Source organism: Pagrus pagrus (assembly GCF_965226575.1).
Source record: "Pagrus pagrus genome assembly, chromosome: 11".
NCBI classification, from domain to species: Eukaryota; Metazoa; Chordata; class Actinopteri; order Spariformes; family Sparidae; genus Pagrus; species Pagrus pagrus.
Window position 1 is genome coordinate 14,037,644 of NC_140195.1, and position 17,725 is coordinate 14,055,368.

The 17,725-nt window shown below is 43.0% G+C and overlaps 1 protein-coding gene across 1 annotated transcript; it reads left to right on the forward strand.

The window, feature by feature from the left end:
• Positions 1-3,560: 3,560 nt before the first annotated feature.
• LOC311265379 (tetraspanin-2-like) lies at positions 3,561-16,938 on the forward strand. The gene is made up of 8 exons (XM_084366983.1): positions 3,561-3,770; positions 9,740-9,842; positions 13,025-13,122; positions 13,264-13,338; positions 13,428-13,511; positions 14,156-14,212; positions 14,316-14,399; positions 14,493-16,938. Exons 1-8 carry the CDS (start codon positions 3,594-3,596, stop codon positions 14,556-14,558), a joined length of 744 nt encoding a protein of 247 aa, XP_084223109.1. The 5' UTR covers positions 3,561-3,593; the 3' UTR covers positions 14,559-16,938.
• Positions 16,939-17,725: the final 787 nt, after the last annotated feature.

Below are 17,725 nucleotides of genomic sequence, written 5' to 3' on the forward strand. Positions count from 1 at the left end.
GCCTTAGAAACCCACATGAAGGCCGGTTTGGTCAACGCCCCACAAGTGGCCGTAACGACTCTGAAACTCAGAGCTCACACTTGTCCTTAACGACTCTGTAAGGACACCCCCACACAGAGTTTAAAAGCCTGCAACTCCCCTCCAGTTAGTAACCCAAAATAAAAATATGAACCTGAAAATGACCACAATATGTCTCCTTTAACGAACACCACAATGCTTTATAAACCATATATTAAGCAGAGTAGGGGTTTTGGATTGTGGCCTTTGATGACCCTGATGAAGGCCACAAGTCGAAACATGTCGGTCTAATAAAGTTGTTCTCTGTACTCCAGGAGCTTTTTGACCTCCTTGAATGATATATTAAGCATTTCAAAAGGTTATAGCTGCAGCTTTACAATAAACAATTGTTTAATAAACGATTTATAAAGCATTTCATTGTTTGTTGTCAGGGAAATAAGTATTAACAAAAGTTAATTAACCATAAATTTACCATTCATTAATGATGGTTATAATAAAGTTGTTTCCTGCTCAAGTAGGCAGATATTGATGTGGATGAATACTGTGAATGTAAAGCACTCCCTACCCTCATCAGCTGCTGTCAAGAAGCCTTTTAAAACACGTCACTGTCATTAACACACAGCACAGCTTTCCACTATAAATAAATGATGCAATGTTCGCAGTGTGACCCGTAGATGGTGCTGTGCAGCCACAGATAGAAGTCTCTTCCCCCACTAGATTCTCCTTCCAGTTTGTTTTATTGCAGCTTGATTACATTACAAAAATTTAACATTGAAAATAAAAAATAAAAATAAAGAAAAGCCTTCAGAGCTTCAGTTTAGCTACAGCTTGACTCGCCTCCTAATAGCGTGAGACCATCGCTGACCCTCGCAGCCAACCATTATCACAGTCTGTCATCAATAATGACCTCAGAGCTGAGGAAAAGGTCCAGGCCCCGACCCAAACATGGGTGTAACAGATAATAACAAGCCTCTACCGATACCACCCATTCAAGGGAGAAGGAGAAAAGCAAGGACTTTATTCAAATCCAGAAGATATTTAAAATAACCAACACAACCCGTTAAATTAATTTAACTTTGTCAGTAATATCGAACGTGGCCGCAGTACTATCTGTTGTCTAAAAATACAGAGCTATTGAGAGGGCCAAACCCACAATGGACCTATGAGCTTCAAAACAACCTCGACAGCTATTATTATGGAGGGTCCTGTTCACATGTTTGGAATCACATAGCTAATCCACCGAGAGGGACGCAGTGGTCTTGTTTCAGAAGTCTTATCAGCCTTTCCTCTTTTGGCTCTGCTCTGGTTGGCGTCCAAACTAAACTGTTTTTGTTTTCTCCCCGTCCTCCACATCGTCCCTTAATGAGTCTGACAGCACAAAACTCCTGCTGCTCCGAGGAGCTTTGAGACAGCCACATGTGCGACTGGCTGAAAAGAGCCACGCGTTGGTTATGATTCACATAAATACATCATCCACGCATTGGTTCTCGCCCCCTCTCTTTCTCCACAATGTTATTCGTGTCTGACCCCTTCTTCCCTCCCTCTGCTTGGCAGACCGCTTTGTTCCTCTATAAGGACATTTTCTAACCAGCGCCTGATTTCCCAGAGACATAAATGCACTGCTCTTTGGATGTCCCCCCTGCTCTCCATGGTTGTGGGGAAAATATTTATGTCGAACATGGTGTTGCTGCTGAGTTTTACGCTCCCAGTCACGGATGACACTGAGGGAAGAAATCCAGCAGAGGGGCCACTCTTTCCATTTCATTAATAGCAGACTAAGTTTGCGTCTTGATGATTTGCACAACGCATGCAGGGATAAGAACTGCTTTGAGCAATAGGTTGACTTTGGTGGAAAACAACTCAAGTAACCGAATTATGTGGGCAGATTGTAACCACCTTATTTTTAGAATGACATTTCCATAAGTGTGCTTTTTTTTGTTCTCCCACAAACGATGACTTATGATGAAAAGCCTTTTTTCTTTTTTCCTGGAACAGATTTTCAGGCCATCTTTAAAGATTAAGTTGAAAGAGGAGGACGGCAGATGATAAACGTGTATGAAGTAAAGCTCTAAGTGAAAAAGCAACTTCCTTTTTTATACATTTGCACATGTATTTACTTCCGTAAGAGGTTTTGCATGTTACTGCACCAACATCTGGTTCGGCTGCACAGGAAATCTTTAGAACAGTTGAGCTACTGCAGTTAGGAAATGCCTCAACGCCTCACCAGTGTGGTTTATCTTGTAAAAAGACAGTGAGTCAATGTGATTACAAAACAGTTCTTCTGAAACATCTGTTCCTGCTGTCTTAATAGCGAGCTATTACAGTAGCCTAATTCTTCCATCAAATAAAATAACCTGCAGGTTCCTTAACTTCATATCTGCTGATAAAATGTTGGGTGGTTCGCCTTTTATGTCTTCATAAACATGAGAACGTAGCCCACTATAAATAGCAGTTAAAGTACAAGATGCCGCTATATTGCAATTTTATCCAAACTGAAAAATATTGCAAGGTTAGTATACTGATGTGGAACTCTGACTCATTACAGGATGTCTGGTTTGAACTGGCACAGTTACTATTTCAAACTCAAACTATGTCACTTGAACCGCTCAATAAGCAGGAAATAATAAGCTTGTACACATGTTATGGTAGAAATGTTTGTCACTACATTAGCTTGCCACCACCAGTAATGAAGAGAGTGTGTCTCAAAATATTAGCTTCAAAATATCAGCTTAATGGACAGAAAAAGCTTCTCAGCTGAACGAAACTGCTGCACAGTAGATTCATGATGCAGTCACCTGTTCCTTGGTTAGTTTCCTCAGTGATTTCAGTTTTCTATCTTATTTACCTTTTTAAAATCAACTTTTAGGTGCAATATTTGCCCTCTTTCCATAGTTTTATTGCTTGTTTTTATATTTTATTCTCAATCTTTTATTATATTAACTATTCATTGTATTGCAATCATTGTGCATTAGTCTTTTAATGTGTTTTTTTCCCCCAGTCACTTGCAAAGCACTTTGAATTGCGTTTTGATTTGTTTGCAAGGTGCTATATGAATAAAGTTTGATTGATTGAGGGCCTGCAGGTAAAAGTCCGGGAACCACTGATCTAAAAATTCATAATTTATCTTATGATTATATTTTGTATTATCAAACTAAACCTGCCAATTAATTAGTGACTTAAGTTTTTAAATACATTTAGTGGAGACAAAAGAATATTTGTCTCTGAGCTGTTAGCAGCAGAGGTATTGAGTAGCAGAAACTGGAAATACTCAAGTGTAGTACAAGTAATTAATCTAAATGTAGCCTACTTAGTTACTTTCCACCATTGTAAGTACCAGTATGTGCCTAAATACAAAAATGGACACACTGAGGTTAAACAACTGCTCTGCCAAACATTTGCCAAGTCCCCATCGTGTAGTCTCGGCCCCCCCTGCGGCCCCCCTCCGTATTATTGAAAGGGGCGGTCTGGAAAGAGTTTAAGCGGATCCTGCGGTGTTTTGTGTGCGTGTGTGTGTGTGTGTGTGAGAGAGAGAGAGAGAGAGAGAGAGAGAGAGAGAGAGAGGGGACCGCTTCTTGATGCACAAGTGTTCTTACCGTTATTGTTGTCACAGCGTGCGGGGCCAACACAACCGTCAGAGCTTTTTTTGCGGGAATAAAGGCGCAACGCAGACACATCCAGCCGACATGGGGAAGGTGGAAGGAGGAATGAAATGCGTGAAATACCTTTTGTTCGTGTTCAACTTTATATTCTGGGTAAGTGCACGCTCGCCGTTGTGCTGTGTGTGTGTGTGTGTGTGTGTGTGTGTGTGTGTGTGCGTGTGTGGATGAGGTGTGCGTTAAATGAACGCGGAGCAAGTGCAGCAGCGCAGACTCCTCACTCAACACAGCTGACTTTCACACCCACGTGTTTATTTTAGGAACAACGCTGGGACTGTTTGGACATTTCGGCATCCGTCCTCCTCTCGTGGGTGTCCTTTGTGCAGTATTTGTCAGTGGCCCGTCCGGCGTGGCGCGGAAAGGGTGACTGCCTGCTGGTCTTTTAGTTTTGGCTCACCAGGCTCAAATCAGATTTTCCACAGAGGGAAAAACCCGCCCCCCTCCCTCCTAATTTTTCCCGGGGAAGCGTGTTTTTAAGACTGAATGAAAAGACAGAGATTGAGGGACAGCATGGAAAACTAACTCGGCAGTTGGCTCACGCACAGCTTCATTAACAAACGCCGGAGAGCTGATTGATAAAGTGGCACCCACCCTGAGGCGCAACACCCCCCTCCACTGCTTCAGGAGGAGACACAAGAGTCACTTTAAAACAAACTGTCAGGTGCATGTGAAAGGTGTGTGTGTGTGTGTGTGTGTGTGTGTGTCCTGCACATAATTTGCACATGTGACATCTTTGTCAACTCCAATCAGAGTGCTTGCTGAGTTTACAAGAAGATTGTGAATGAGCTTTGTGAGTGTGTGTGTGTGTGTGTGTGTGTGTGTGTGTGCCACCGTTCTCACTCCTCAGAGGGGACGCTCCTTTGTGTGTGTGTGTGTGTGTGTGTGTGTGTGAGAGAGAGAGAGAGAGAGATTTTCCAACAAGCATCTGTGGAGTGGATCAGGCGCTGAGTGCACCGTGAATGGATCCATTGTGACAGCGGGACAATAGCATAACTTCAGTCTGCTGCTCCTGCCTGAGCACTGGGCGCTGCAGCTCCACCGGTCCCACCATTAAGTTGTCCTATCTCCACTTCCCCACATCCTGCATGGGTGTGGCTGATGCTGAAATCTCCCTTTTTGATTTCATTGTGCCAGAGAGGTGAAGATGAGAGGGAGAAAGGGGATGGGCCGATGTCAGCAGACACAGGAAAACACAGAGAGGAAAGCAGGATGGGAGAGAAAAGGGTCATTGGGAGATTGAGAGGGATATTCGTGTGTGTGCGTGTGCGCGTGCTCACATGGCAGAAGAGGGACAGTTGGCCTGAACTTGACCCAGATAAAGATAGGAAATGGATCAGTATCAGGATAGCAAGGATATTCTGTGTGTGTGTGTGTGTGTGTGTGTGTGTTTTGCTGCTCTGATTTGGTCTAAACAGTTTTGCACATTCCCCGGGCTGCAGATAAACAGTGACGACACTCTGCTCATCATCACGGCATCACAAACACCCGGGGCCGCAGCCCTCCCTGTTGATGGTGGAGTGAGAGATGATGAGATGAGTGTGTGTGATGAAAGCGGGTGGAGGAGGGGCAGATATGTTTCCCTTTAAACCCCCCCCAGTGAGCTCTGAGTGGACAGCAGTGACACCAAATGTTGTCAGCAGATGAAAGCTGTAAGACATACTGACACTCATCCGCTTCAAACACAAAGATGTCTTCACCTGCATGACAAAGAGTGTCACACACGGCCTCATTTGACAAATCACGGCCATCAATCAGGTCTTCCAGAGTGGCTCTGTGTTTATAAGCCTCCCTGACTTTACGTCACAGCATCATGATGTAGTGAGATTCCTGCACGGCTCTGTTACCAAACCGTCATTAATATAATGCAGGCCAGGCTCTTGTTTATATTACACTGATGGCTTCGAATGCAACAGCCGCAGCAGAACATCAATACCTTTCTGGCTCGTCAGGCCTGTGTTTGTGTGCCATAGTTCACTGACTGCCCTATTTAGTCAAAAATTAAGCCTGTGAGGTAAACAGTGCGGGCCAAACACGGCTCAATGTGCGAGGAAGATGCGGCACAAAGTGTGTTTTCCCACATTTGTCCTTCCAGTGTTTTTTCCTCCACATCAAAAACAACTGATTTCACACATTTTGTTTGGATTAATGATTGATTTGGTTTGTTAATAAAAAACAGTTGGTTTAATGGTTACCTGTGCAACGGAAAGTGTCTTTTTTTGTCCCTTCCTTTTAAAAACAAAAGGCCCCACCAGATTCAGGTAGATAACCAACCCAATCACCGGACTAAATGTTTCTGCCATCCACGGATGTGTTGCAACTTTACATTGCTTTCGGTTCAGTTTTCTATTTTATGTTGTGACCATGTGACTAAACCAAACCATTGTCTGGTTTGGTTTAGTCACAAAAACACTTGGTCGGGGTTTAGGAAAAGATCATGTTTTGGCTCAATATGACTGTTCTGGTTGTCCCGAGGTCTCTTCAGAAACACCAAGTCTGTGGCCACAAACACAGCTGGAGATGTCCCAACCTCTTGTCAAAAATATCAGTTTTTTTGTCGTCTGGAAATTCGTCTGAGGTTTCCCTAAAAATATCCAGTAGTTTAACGCTTATACATGTTAAACGGCTGCCTTGAACTGCAGTCACTGGCATCCCGTCCACCTACCGATATCACAGTCGGGTCATAAACATGTAATCTGAACATGACATGATTTGTAGAAGTGTCAACACGCTACGTAGGACTTTGGCACGTACGAATGCGAGCAAATCAGCAGATTGCAGAAACGTTACCTCCTAACATTTTGTTCCGGCGACTCGACATGAGCATAGTGTTATTGTGTGGCAGCCTTCACCATCTACGTTTGTCAAAAATAGTCGCCTTTAAATGTTTTTGTCTTAATCTGCATTAAGTGGTCCCGATTTCATCGTTGAACAATCTAAAATAAACAAATGTAATAAGCAAATTTAAGAAATGTGTTTAAAGCGGTAAGGTAAGATCAGATTGTCTGACAAAAGGATTATCAGTCTGGTTTTTCTAACGTAAGAAGAAACAGTCACAAAATGGTCACGGTGTTCAGGATTATTTTTCCGATTTTGTACACAGCAGTTATTTTGAAGAGCCGCCCAACATTTTAATGATTTCTGGTAACACGCGCTGAATTTAAAAATCAATACTGACAGCAAACATTGCTCCAGCCCTACAGACACACTCAACTGCGTGTGCTGTTGATGTGTGCCGCCACGCTCCCCCCACCTCGCCCTGTGGCGGCGTACAATGGGATTTACTCCACCCATAATTATCTCAGTCCTATTTACACTTTCCTTCTGCCCATCATTTTTAATATGTGCTTGCATCTGTTTTCCCAAACATATGCCAGACAGAGGGGCCGTGTCTGAGCAGCTTGAATCACTCACCGATCACCGCGGGGTTGAACACAGAAGTAGTTTACAGTTGTTTTGCCTGCATACTTTTGTTTTAATTTACACTAAGACTTTTTCCTTAAAAAAGAAAGTGGATAATGCCACAGACTGTCTCTGACCAAGACCACAGCCCTGTGTCAGCTCTGTCTCTGTTCTCATGGAAATTCCCCTCACAAAAACACTATTTAACTGCGCCGTTAAAAAGTCGGCCTCACGCTGTAAAGGAACCTCAATAAAGCTTTGACAGAGAGATTTCCATCCCCGTCTAGCAAGATCCAGAAACTATCCTCAGAGGTGCGGCTGGTCTCACTCCCATACAGAGACTTATACAGGACATAGATCGGAGCTTTAACTCAACATGATGTCGATTCTGCTGTCTGAAGAAAAAAAGATGACGGCTCCTCTATAACAACTTACTCTCCCTTCCCTCTTTCATTCTCTCTTTCATTGTGTCTCCCTCCTATTGTGCGCCAAAGCGTATAGTCACAGGGAGACACAGGGTCTTTGTCCTTTGGGTGAGGTTGGGGCGGGTGCAGGGGAGGAGGGGAATACATGGAGATAAGTCAGATGGGCAGGCAGGCGGGCGGGCGGCAGGGTAGATTTGGGAGGTAGAGAGGCTGTGAGAAGGGAGGGGTGTGTCTGGTGTCAGACAGGGCGATGATGGCAGACTAAGTGGTGGGGGGTAAAGCGAGGAGGCATGTAAGCAGTGGGGTTAATGGGACCTTTGGGATAGTCGGGCTCATGAGTGCCATAGCTGCGAGTGTACTTAGCACGTCAGCTACTGACTGCAGTGTTGGTTGTAGCCCCCCCTGTGCTAAAACGAAAGCTTTCAGTGTGGTATGCATCTGGTTTTGAAAAGGCTCCTAAATGTAGCCGTAATAGTAATGAGGTTTGGCTGAGCTCTTTGCAATCGCGAAGCAACCACCTGCTCCTCCATACAGCAACAACACAATACAGCTTGGGACGAAACGCCGGCAGCAGTCTGCACCTCACACCTCCAACAACAGCATCGCACCATCGGGTGTTCCCACAAATACCAGTGTTAAACAGATCCAGAGCCCCTCTCCTCCCTAATCCAGCCTGGTTCAGTAAGTCGACATTTCTCCAGCCTTCTCTTCGCGGTGCTTTATGGCTTTGGACCTGCTAATCCTGAAACCCCACGAGCTCAGCTGTCCCATACATCACCACACATGACACTAAATCCTCCGTTTGGGAGGAAGCCGGCTTCCCAACACCTGTCCTTTTCTGATGCTTTACAACTGAGCTCTTGGCTTCACTTCAGACCAACGGCGTAAAATATAACCTGTGGAGCTGGAGCGGAGGAGTTTGTAGAGTCTGAGAGAACGAGGATGAGATGCAGAAGAATGAAAGAAAAAGTTGCAAAGGCAGACAGGCGGGGCAGATTTGGTAAACAAGCGATCACAAAGCAAAATGAAGACACAGGCGTGGAAGTGTTTGTTTGTGCCATGGCAACACGGTTTGTTTCTCTGGATAAATTCACTCGCCAGGGCTCAAGGACATAGAGACAGTCACACAAACAGCGGTCTACCTAGATGCTGGGATCTAGGACAGAGAGACCATGTGACGAGCTCTGCAAATGACTCTCCATTTAGACAAATCATTGTATTTCTCTGCACACGAACACACAGACACTGTGTTGTTTTGGGGGAAGGTATTCAGACTGGATTATCCTCAGTGGGCTCAGTGATCATTAAAACCTCTCAGTATTGATCAAAGCTCCCACCACAGTCTCTCTCTCAGAAATAAAAACAACATTTTACTTCAAGGTTTTCAGACCACTTACAGGATAAAAGTTCTTTTGCCGGAGTCACTTTGTCTTAACGCAAGAGCACTGCAGGGATTTCAGTCGATGTATATTGATGGTGGTTTGGATGAAGGAAAATATGAGCAACTTGTAACCACATTTCCAAACAAACAGGAGAGCCTGTTAAAGCTCAAGGTGCCACACTGCTGCCCGCAGCCAAGAGGGTCATTTCTCCCTACTGGAGAGCCAGAAATCAAGCGAGGTGTTTTACAGTTACATAACTTTTCTGGGGTCTAGCAAACTTAGATGGTTTAGCACACCAGGATGATACAGATGGATATCAGACCCATTGTTTTGACCCAAGATACTACATTTAACAAAACTAACTCTTGAAATGATGCTTCTGTTCGAAGGTCGGCGGGCTCAGAGCGGAAACTCCACAGCACCAGTTGCTTTATTTATGTGGAAAATCACACTTCAAGCCCTCTGAAGGCCTGAAAAGCAGGAACTTCCACTGATGTGCTTTAGATGAAAAGAGCATTGTGTTTGCACTGAAATCAATCCGCAGGAACGAGATAATAAGAGTAACACGCTTCATTATAACATAACGGAACATTTTGATTTTCCACTTTGTAGTTACTGATTTTGTATGTGCCATTTTAACAATTATTATATATTTTACCAGAGGGGAGAAAAGGAGCATGAGGGACGACTAGTCAGCAAATACAGTTGGCATTTATTAGGGTGCGGTTACAGTTTGAAGCCTGCATGCACATTAGACTGTGGACCAATTGTCTACAAAAGTCCTTTATTTGTTACTTTTCCATGCATGATTTTCTTCTAAAGCTTATTACAAGTCTTTCTGCCCTCTCTGTCTCTGCAGTTGATGGGATCCTTTGTTCTGGCAGTGGGACTGTGGCTGCGTTTTGACCCAGAAACTGTGTCCCTGCTGAATGGTGATAAGGCTCCAGACACTTTCTTTATTGGTGAGTACCGTAGCACACCTCAGCTAATCTAAACAGCAGAAGGTGTGCAACAACATGCCGTATCTCACTCAACACAATGCTGTTGATACGGCTGGCCGATATGGTCTTAAAGTAATGTTTCCCTATTGTTAGGCTATATCTTGATATTTAGAAATCTCGTCAAGAGCACTTAATAGATGCTAGGTTTGGACGACAAAAACATCACAATATTTTTGACCACGTATCTCGATAATGTCGATATTTGAGGGATGACGATCAGTAATATGGATAGAGTGACTAAGTGGGTAAGAGCAAGTATAAAACAAAGTAGAGCAGACTGATAAGTTTAGAAAATGTCATAATTTTACTGTAGTGCAGCCTTTAAAACTACCCATTGAAAAGATTGTCACTGTTTTCTGCACATTTGCATTAACTTGCTGCTGCTTCTTCATGCACAACCCAACCTACCTCAATGCTACCTGGCACCTCATGTAAATAGTGTAAATATCTTATTTAGTTTATTTAGTCTGTCTTTATTTGATTCGTATTTATCTTTTCCAAGTTCTAACTTGTTTTAACATGCTGACTTGTTTGTGTCTGTGTACAAGTACTCCGCGTGCCTTAAATTGCCCCCCGGGGACGAATAAAGTATTTTGAGTTGAATGGAATTTAACTGTTGAAAAGACGTTCACAACCGGTTCAAAACTGAACGTTTTTTCACCAAATTTGCACATAAAAGGATAAAAGTTGTTTTTAAAGCAGTAACTAATATTCTAATATGCTGCCAGTGAGGGGTGTAACCTCGTATTTATTTCCTCAGCTTGTGGAGTTTGCTCCACACGTCTTGTGCTTTACAGAAGTAAGCGCAATGTCTTATTTTACATAAATATGTAAAACTGCTCGTATTACAATGTCCTGGAAGCTTTTTGTTCTTAGCACACAGACTATACAGTTCCATATTTATGACATTTTACATGAAAAATTAAATGTGTTGAAATGACATCTGTTTGTAGACCACATCCCTTTGTGTTTTGCGCTCCGTTGATGTTGTTACCGCATTTTAGGCCATTGAAGCGACGACGAAAATAGGTCGTAGAGGCTCAGACCAGATTAAAAATGTAGCACATTATGTTTCTTTTTAAAATTAATTTAGCCAATTGTGACATTTCCACAGTAGTCTGTCCAAAGTGTCATTTATTAGTTATTATTATTAGTATCATTTTTAAATACACCGCACACATACGTATCAAACTGTCATGTTAGTCTCATCTGTCTCTCAGTCAGGAAAGGGGTTGTGAAATGTTTTTTTTTTTCACATGATTCAGTACAACTGCTTCCCATGCACATTCACACAGACACACACACACTCCACAAGCACATATAAAAGCTAACACATGCACAGAAATGCGGTGTAAGGGAAAAGTATTCAGTGCTCCTCTGTAAATCATTCTAACCTCACCTCTGCGTGGTGTTTGACACGCATGGATAGAAATCTACATTTGATTAAAAGTTTTCTGAACGCGGTCGTGCTTCGTTCACACCGGAGATGAGTGTGAATAACAGGAAATGACTGCAGTACATGGAGCGTTAATGCACGAGGGAAACCACGGGGCGGCTCAACACCTCTCCGTCAGTCACCCTGCCCAAATGGAAAGAGAAATCGAGGGAGAGTGACAGAGTTGTTCTAACTGTCTATGGAACATGTCATATGGAAGAGGACAATTATATAAACAGATGGGGATCCATGGCAAAGGTCTGAAGGGAAAACAGGATGGGACGTCAAATAAAAATGACAGTGCAGAATGGGAAAGAGGAGGAGGAGAGAGGAGTGTTTAGCTGTCCCGTTCAGGAATGCCCTTCTCTTACCCTCTACTTAGCAGTAAGTGTGTTAGTCGGGATAATGTCAGTTATTTTAACAGTATCCAGACTAAACTACTCTCCTCCTGATGGGCGCTTTACTTCCTTCTCTGGAGCCAGTTTAGCGCTCACAAGTGATGGCAGTCAAGTGTTCCAGAGATTTACTTTCTTACAAGAGCCCATAATAACATAAAGATATTTCCTCACTTCCTCCTTTGTACAGAAAGTGTAAACTAAGGCTCTTTTGGACTGGAGATGGGTGGCCTGTGTCAGGTCCTCTGAGAGTACAGTGCTACACATGGCTTTGACAGTGAGAGCTCCGTCCCCACAGACACAGCTGAGAGCGGCCAACAGTTGCTACGCCTCGTTCCCAACCCCTTGGCTTCAAGCCCACGCAAAACATGTCTTTAATTTTTTACTTTGAAATTACATACAATAAGAAAATGAGAACAACTTGAGACTAAGAGCTGAAGGGAAAACCAATGCAACATTCAGCCAAGCCAAACCAAGTAGAGAACCAGCGTCTCTTTCAGTTTGTGACGACTGATCATTTCATAATAATAATGATGAAGAAGAAGAAACTTAAGCTGCAACACAAAAACAACACAAGAACTCAATAATTCACATCACATCAAGCTTTTTGTTTGACACAGTGGGACCCTATGAACTGCCTTCCTCTCTGGTTCCCACCTGAGCCCACATCACCTGGGGGTTCACTCGTCCTCTCTCACCCCTCTATGCAGAGCTGTCGCCTAGCAACAAAGTGCACCTGTAGGAGTGCACTAGAGGAACCAATCTGTTGTTGAATTCCTCCCTGCAGACCCACCCTTCATGTATCTTTCCTAATCAGAGGGTTAATGGGAGATCATCTAAGAGGCCGTGAAGAATTTCCCCTAAATCAGGCTCCTGACTACGAGGAATGTCATGAGGACGCCATATAAAAGGCACAATAAAAGTGGGTCCACTCCTAAAACAGGAGCTGACAAAGCCCCGATCACTTTGCTGACCACAAAAGTAATACAGTCTGAAATGTTAATGCCACTGTCTGAGCTTTGCTTGGCAATCTCCAGTAGAGGACTGGTTAGTTTTACATTTCTAGCTCTATAACGCCCACTGCTGGTGACTCTGTAAATTAGACTCGCCAGATGAAATGGCTGGGAAAGGTTTAACATGTTGGAGTGAGGAATCAAACCACAGAAGCACAGTGAATGCAACTTTTTGGGGGCTTTTTAGGCCACTTTATGTTGATGAATAAAATGTACAAGAGTTAAAGTTATTTTAATTGTTATTGTCTTATTTACCTGCCTTCTTGTTTGTTTGCTGACTATTTTTCTCTGTTCCCTCAGGTGTGTATATCCTGATAGGAGCTGGCAGTCTGGTGATGCTGGTTGGTTTCTTCGGCTGCTGTGGAGCTGTTCGAGAGTCTCAGTGCCTGCTGGGTTCAGTGAGTACAAATGCATGTACACTCGAGAGCAAGAACTGAGCAGAAACGCTCATAATGCTTTCCAGTAGTTGGAAAATACCTTAACGTACACATATTTTTCACAAGTACCGTACATTTATCGTCATCTGTGGATTTTTCCAGTTCTTCGCCTGTCTGCTGATCATCTTTGGCGCTGAGGTGGCAGCGGGGGTGTTTGGATTCTTAAACAAAGACAAGGTACATTTATTGTTTTGCAGCTTGAGTAGCAGGACGAGTGTGGTAAATCACAGTGGCAACACGTCATTCATTTCTCCTCTCTCACACAGATTATCGAAGACGTTCAGAACTTCTACGGGACGACCTACAATGAAAACAATAACAGCACGCTAATCATCTCATACCAGAAAGTAGTAAGTAAAAAAATGTGTTCTTCACGAAGAAAACGTTCACATCAAAAGTTACTTGCTTATCAGTGCAAAACAACGAAAAGCTAAAACATGAGAAATAAACTCTGAATTTGAGGAGAAAATTACTTAAAGGTCCAGTGTGTAGGATTAAGTGGCCTCTAGAGGTTAGGAAACAGATTGCAACCAACTGAACACCCCTCATCTCATCACTCTCTAGAGCCAGTGTTAGGTTTGTTCATTCTGGGCTGTAGGAACATGGCAAACTCCATGGAAGAGGACCAGCTCCCTCTGTAGATATAAGATGTTCATTCTAAGTTGAAGAGAACACAACAATTTCTAGTTAAGGTAATTATACAGTAAAGAAAACATAATTCTGAATATTATGTTACTTTTCAGCCAATATATTCACCCAAATCCCCCCTAATGCTACACACTGCACCCTAAATGCTAATGAAACGATCTGTTCCTGCAGCAAGTTAATTTAACATGACAAGGACTAGAAATAAGACTCTGATAGGTGAGGTTAGAGGTTAAAAAAAGATAATTCATCTCATATTTCTAAATCCAAAATTAAAAATTTCAAAGCAAACATAACTGTTAGCAACATGCTCCCAATTCTTTAATGTGTTTCCTTTTTCCATTTCCAGCTGAACTGTTGTGGAACCATATCCAGCCCCTGCCCTGATGCCAAACCAGACACCACGGTAAGATCTATCACCGGCTCCTGACTCAGGACAGAAAATTGAATTCTGCCTCTTTGTTGTCTAATGAATAGTGTACGAATCATCACTCCTCTTTGTTCTGCAGGACTGTGAGACAGGCATCAAGGACTTCTTCAACAGCAAGCTCTACATCATCGGGTACGTGGGCATCGGCATCGCTGGAGTCATGGTGAGTCAGGCTTTCAGAAGAACTGAAAACAAGCAAATACTTTGTTTGTGAGAGAGAATGATTTTTATTAAAAGTCTGTTTTCCTCTCGACAGATCATTGGGATGATCTTCAGTATGGTGCTCTGTTGTGCTATCCGAAACAGCAGGGAGGTCATCTAAGCTGGATCGCTGACCTCTACCCCCCATCCCCGAAAGACTGTATAGCCGTCAGATCAAATGTCAACCTCTGTCCATCTTCCACCCAGGGACCCAGGAATTACCAATACTTCCTTTCCACTATGGTGCTCACCCGGCTCCCCTGACCCGATATTCCGCTATTTTCTCTGAATATTTCAACATTTATTTGCTGCCACAAGTTGCAAACATTCTGATAAGACTTAGACCATTCGCATATCCAGTGGGAACAGTATCATTTCTGCTGCTGACCTGACAATCTGTCAAATTGTTTTTCCACATGGCCATTTGGCTACCGCTACAAATTTTAACCCACATATTGTCGCGGACGTGTCAAAGCTTTTTCACACAGCCTTGACACTGACCCCTCGGCTGTGGGAAACTGTAGCCCGAGAGAGCAATCTGAGGTGAAAGCAGCTGAGTTTGCTTATCCGTGCACACAAATGAGCACACAGACACACAAGCGCAGCAATGTTGTGTTACACGAGACCACAGCCTTAAAAAAGGTTGAAGGAATCTCGTAGGGAACCCTGATTGGTGGAAACAGAGCGTGGTGTCAGGAGAGGGAATGGCCAGCGAATGTTTCGAGCATGCTTTCACCATGCAGAGCGCTCTTCCCCCACACACTTCTAAATAAACTGAACAATCCACGCTGAGAAAGATCTGCTGTGATCATAAAGGAATAGTTCAACATTTTGGGGAATACGCTTATTCACTTTCTTTGAGTTCAATCAATAAAAATGTAACTCTCTGGAGAAAGATAGCTGATTGTTGAGTCTCATCCACAGATCGTCTAATACTGACATAACGGGTCGGCATCGACCAACTGAAGTTGTCAGCATTTAAAGATCTGGGGATGAGACTCAATAATCAACTATCTTTCTCCAGAGAGTTACATTTTGTTGCTTTAAAGCAGAAAACTGAGAGCACTCTCATGTCTGTATGGTAAATATGAAGCTATAGGCAGAAAACATTGGCTTCAGCGTAGCATAAAGACTGGGAACAGCACACGAAAGATTTTGCTTTTTAGGCGGGTTTTGTTACCTTTGAGCAGAGCCAAGCCAGATGTTTCACCTGTTTCTGGTCTTTACTCTGAGCTCAGTAGCCCCAAGGGAAAAAGTCCTCGTCTGTTACAGACACCCGGTTACATAAATACCACTTTCTACAATTTCTTTGTAATGTATATGCTCCCTTACATAACAGTACTCGGAGTCTCTGTTGACTGTATGTCAAGAAGATCTTCCTTACATGTTTACAGGCTAAACATATACCCGCCAGTCAACTGAGAATAGGCACTGGGGCTGTAAATTGAGTTGTCCAAGCCGGCTCTTTGATCCCTTCCAACTTCCGTCTTTTTCCCCTCTGTGCCTTAAAAGTACAAACAACAAAACCAGAACTATCCCTCTCAAGACATGCCCAACCTGGAACCACTTCCTTTTATCCAGGGTAAATCAGGCCACTGTTAATTCTGTAGAGTTTATTAAGTGTCAGGACTCCGGTGTGTAAATATGTGTGAGTTTTCTTCTAGTTGTACATTATTTGTGGCTGATGTGATGCTAATTAACATGCTGTGTGTAGACAGAGGCTTGCCGTAGTTGTACAGTGTTGTAGTCATGACAGTGTTTGCAATAGTCAAAGCAAATCCACACAACTAAAAAGAGCTTCTTAACGTGCCTTTTCTTTGATAACGAGCTATTTTTCAACAACAGGCTGTCCTATCCTGAACGTAGCAGAAGGTCGTAGCACACGTGTACATATGTTTGTAGAGTTGGACTGCAATTAATTGTCACACACATTTGACGAGTAGCACATATGGTTTGAGTCGCCATCAAGTGTCACAGTCGACTGTGTCGCTGTGCCAAAACAGCTGAAGTGGCGAAAGCAACAGTTTCCCTGCCAAGTATTTCAAAATCCTCTTGGTACTAAAAAAAAAAAGAAATCTGTTCTGTGGACTTGAAACATTGTTTCGTACGTCCAAATGATCAAGATGTGCTGAATACAAGCTTCACCATGTCACACTACACTTTGTCAGTGTAATGAGACACAGGTGACGATAAAATTGTGCCACTTCAGGCTGTTTGGGTGCCACTGTGATGGATGAGGTGACACAGCAGAGTCGGGCTGTTGCTTCAGACGCTCTGGTGAGTTAAAACAGGATGAACTGGGAACGGTTTAGTGCAACTCAATCCACAGAGCCGTTGCTGTGTTCCTCAGTTATATTTGTTTGAGCAAATCTGGTGATGTGAAGACACTGTGTACACAGTCGAGCCTTTCGTAGTTGATTGTGTGTTAATTTATTTTAATACCATTCCAGGCTTCTCAGGAAGATAGGTGTTTGAAGTTTAATAAAGCTTTTAAAGTTTTACACAGTTTCCTGTGTCGTATTTCATCATGTTTTTACATCATATACAAATCATGTAATGTCAAATTCTCTGCTTATGGCAAGGTTAAAATATACCACGTATGTGAGTCCACAAGTCCACACACTTCTGATTCTCTCCAGTAACTCTGCATCTTGCCAAAGGTAATTTATACAGGCTGATCTTATCTTAATTATACCAGAATTACATTAAAAAAAAAAGCATAAAAGGATTATTCTTGATAACAGATGACGAAAATGAATCCCCTCTGCGCACAGTTGCAGTTAATTAAATAGTTATATTTAGCTTTCCAAGTGTAGTATACGTATGTGTACTGTAGTTGTGGGTATAAATATAGAATAGATCATGTGATCCCCAGGAAAGCCAGGACTTATCGGCTGTAGTGTGCTAGAGATGTTAGAATGAGTTGTGCAGCTTGTGAAGACTAAAAATGACCAGAGAAGCAATTTAATACAATTATACCTTCAAACTGACAAACATTACGTTGTAAAGTGACGTCTTTTATAGTTCCTCACAGCTGATTTATTTGATATCCCCAACGATTAAGTAGGTTTCCAGGTTTAGCCGCACGAGTTTCAGCTTTCTGCACTTGAGCTTAAAGCACAGCTGAATATTTAGTCGAGGGGCTGGTTATGCGTGTGACGAGCCAGAGGCCTCAGGACTCCCCTGGGTAGAGTTACTCCTGCACTGCAGCATGAGCATTTTTGCTGCCACAAACTTGTCTGTGCCAGCGACGCATGTGTGGAGGAGTACGGTAACACCTCTTTAAGC

Bases quoted from the DNA above. Each gene is read 5' to 3' on its own strand.
- LOC311265379 (XM_084366983.1), top strand. From the start codon at position 3,594: ATGCACAAGTGTTCTTACCGTTATTGTTGTCACAGCGTGCGGGGCCAA. The intron at 3,771-9,739 runs GTAAGTGCACGC...CTGTCTCTGCAG, and splicing joins TGTTCAACTTTATATTCTGG to TTGATGGGATCCTTTGTTCT. The intron at 14,213-14,315 runs GTAAGATCTATC...TTTGTTCTGCAG, and splicing joins ATGCCAAACCAGACACCACG to GACTGTGAGACAGGCATCAA.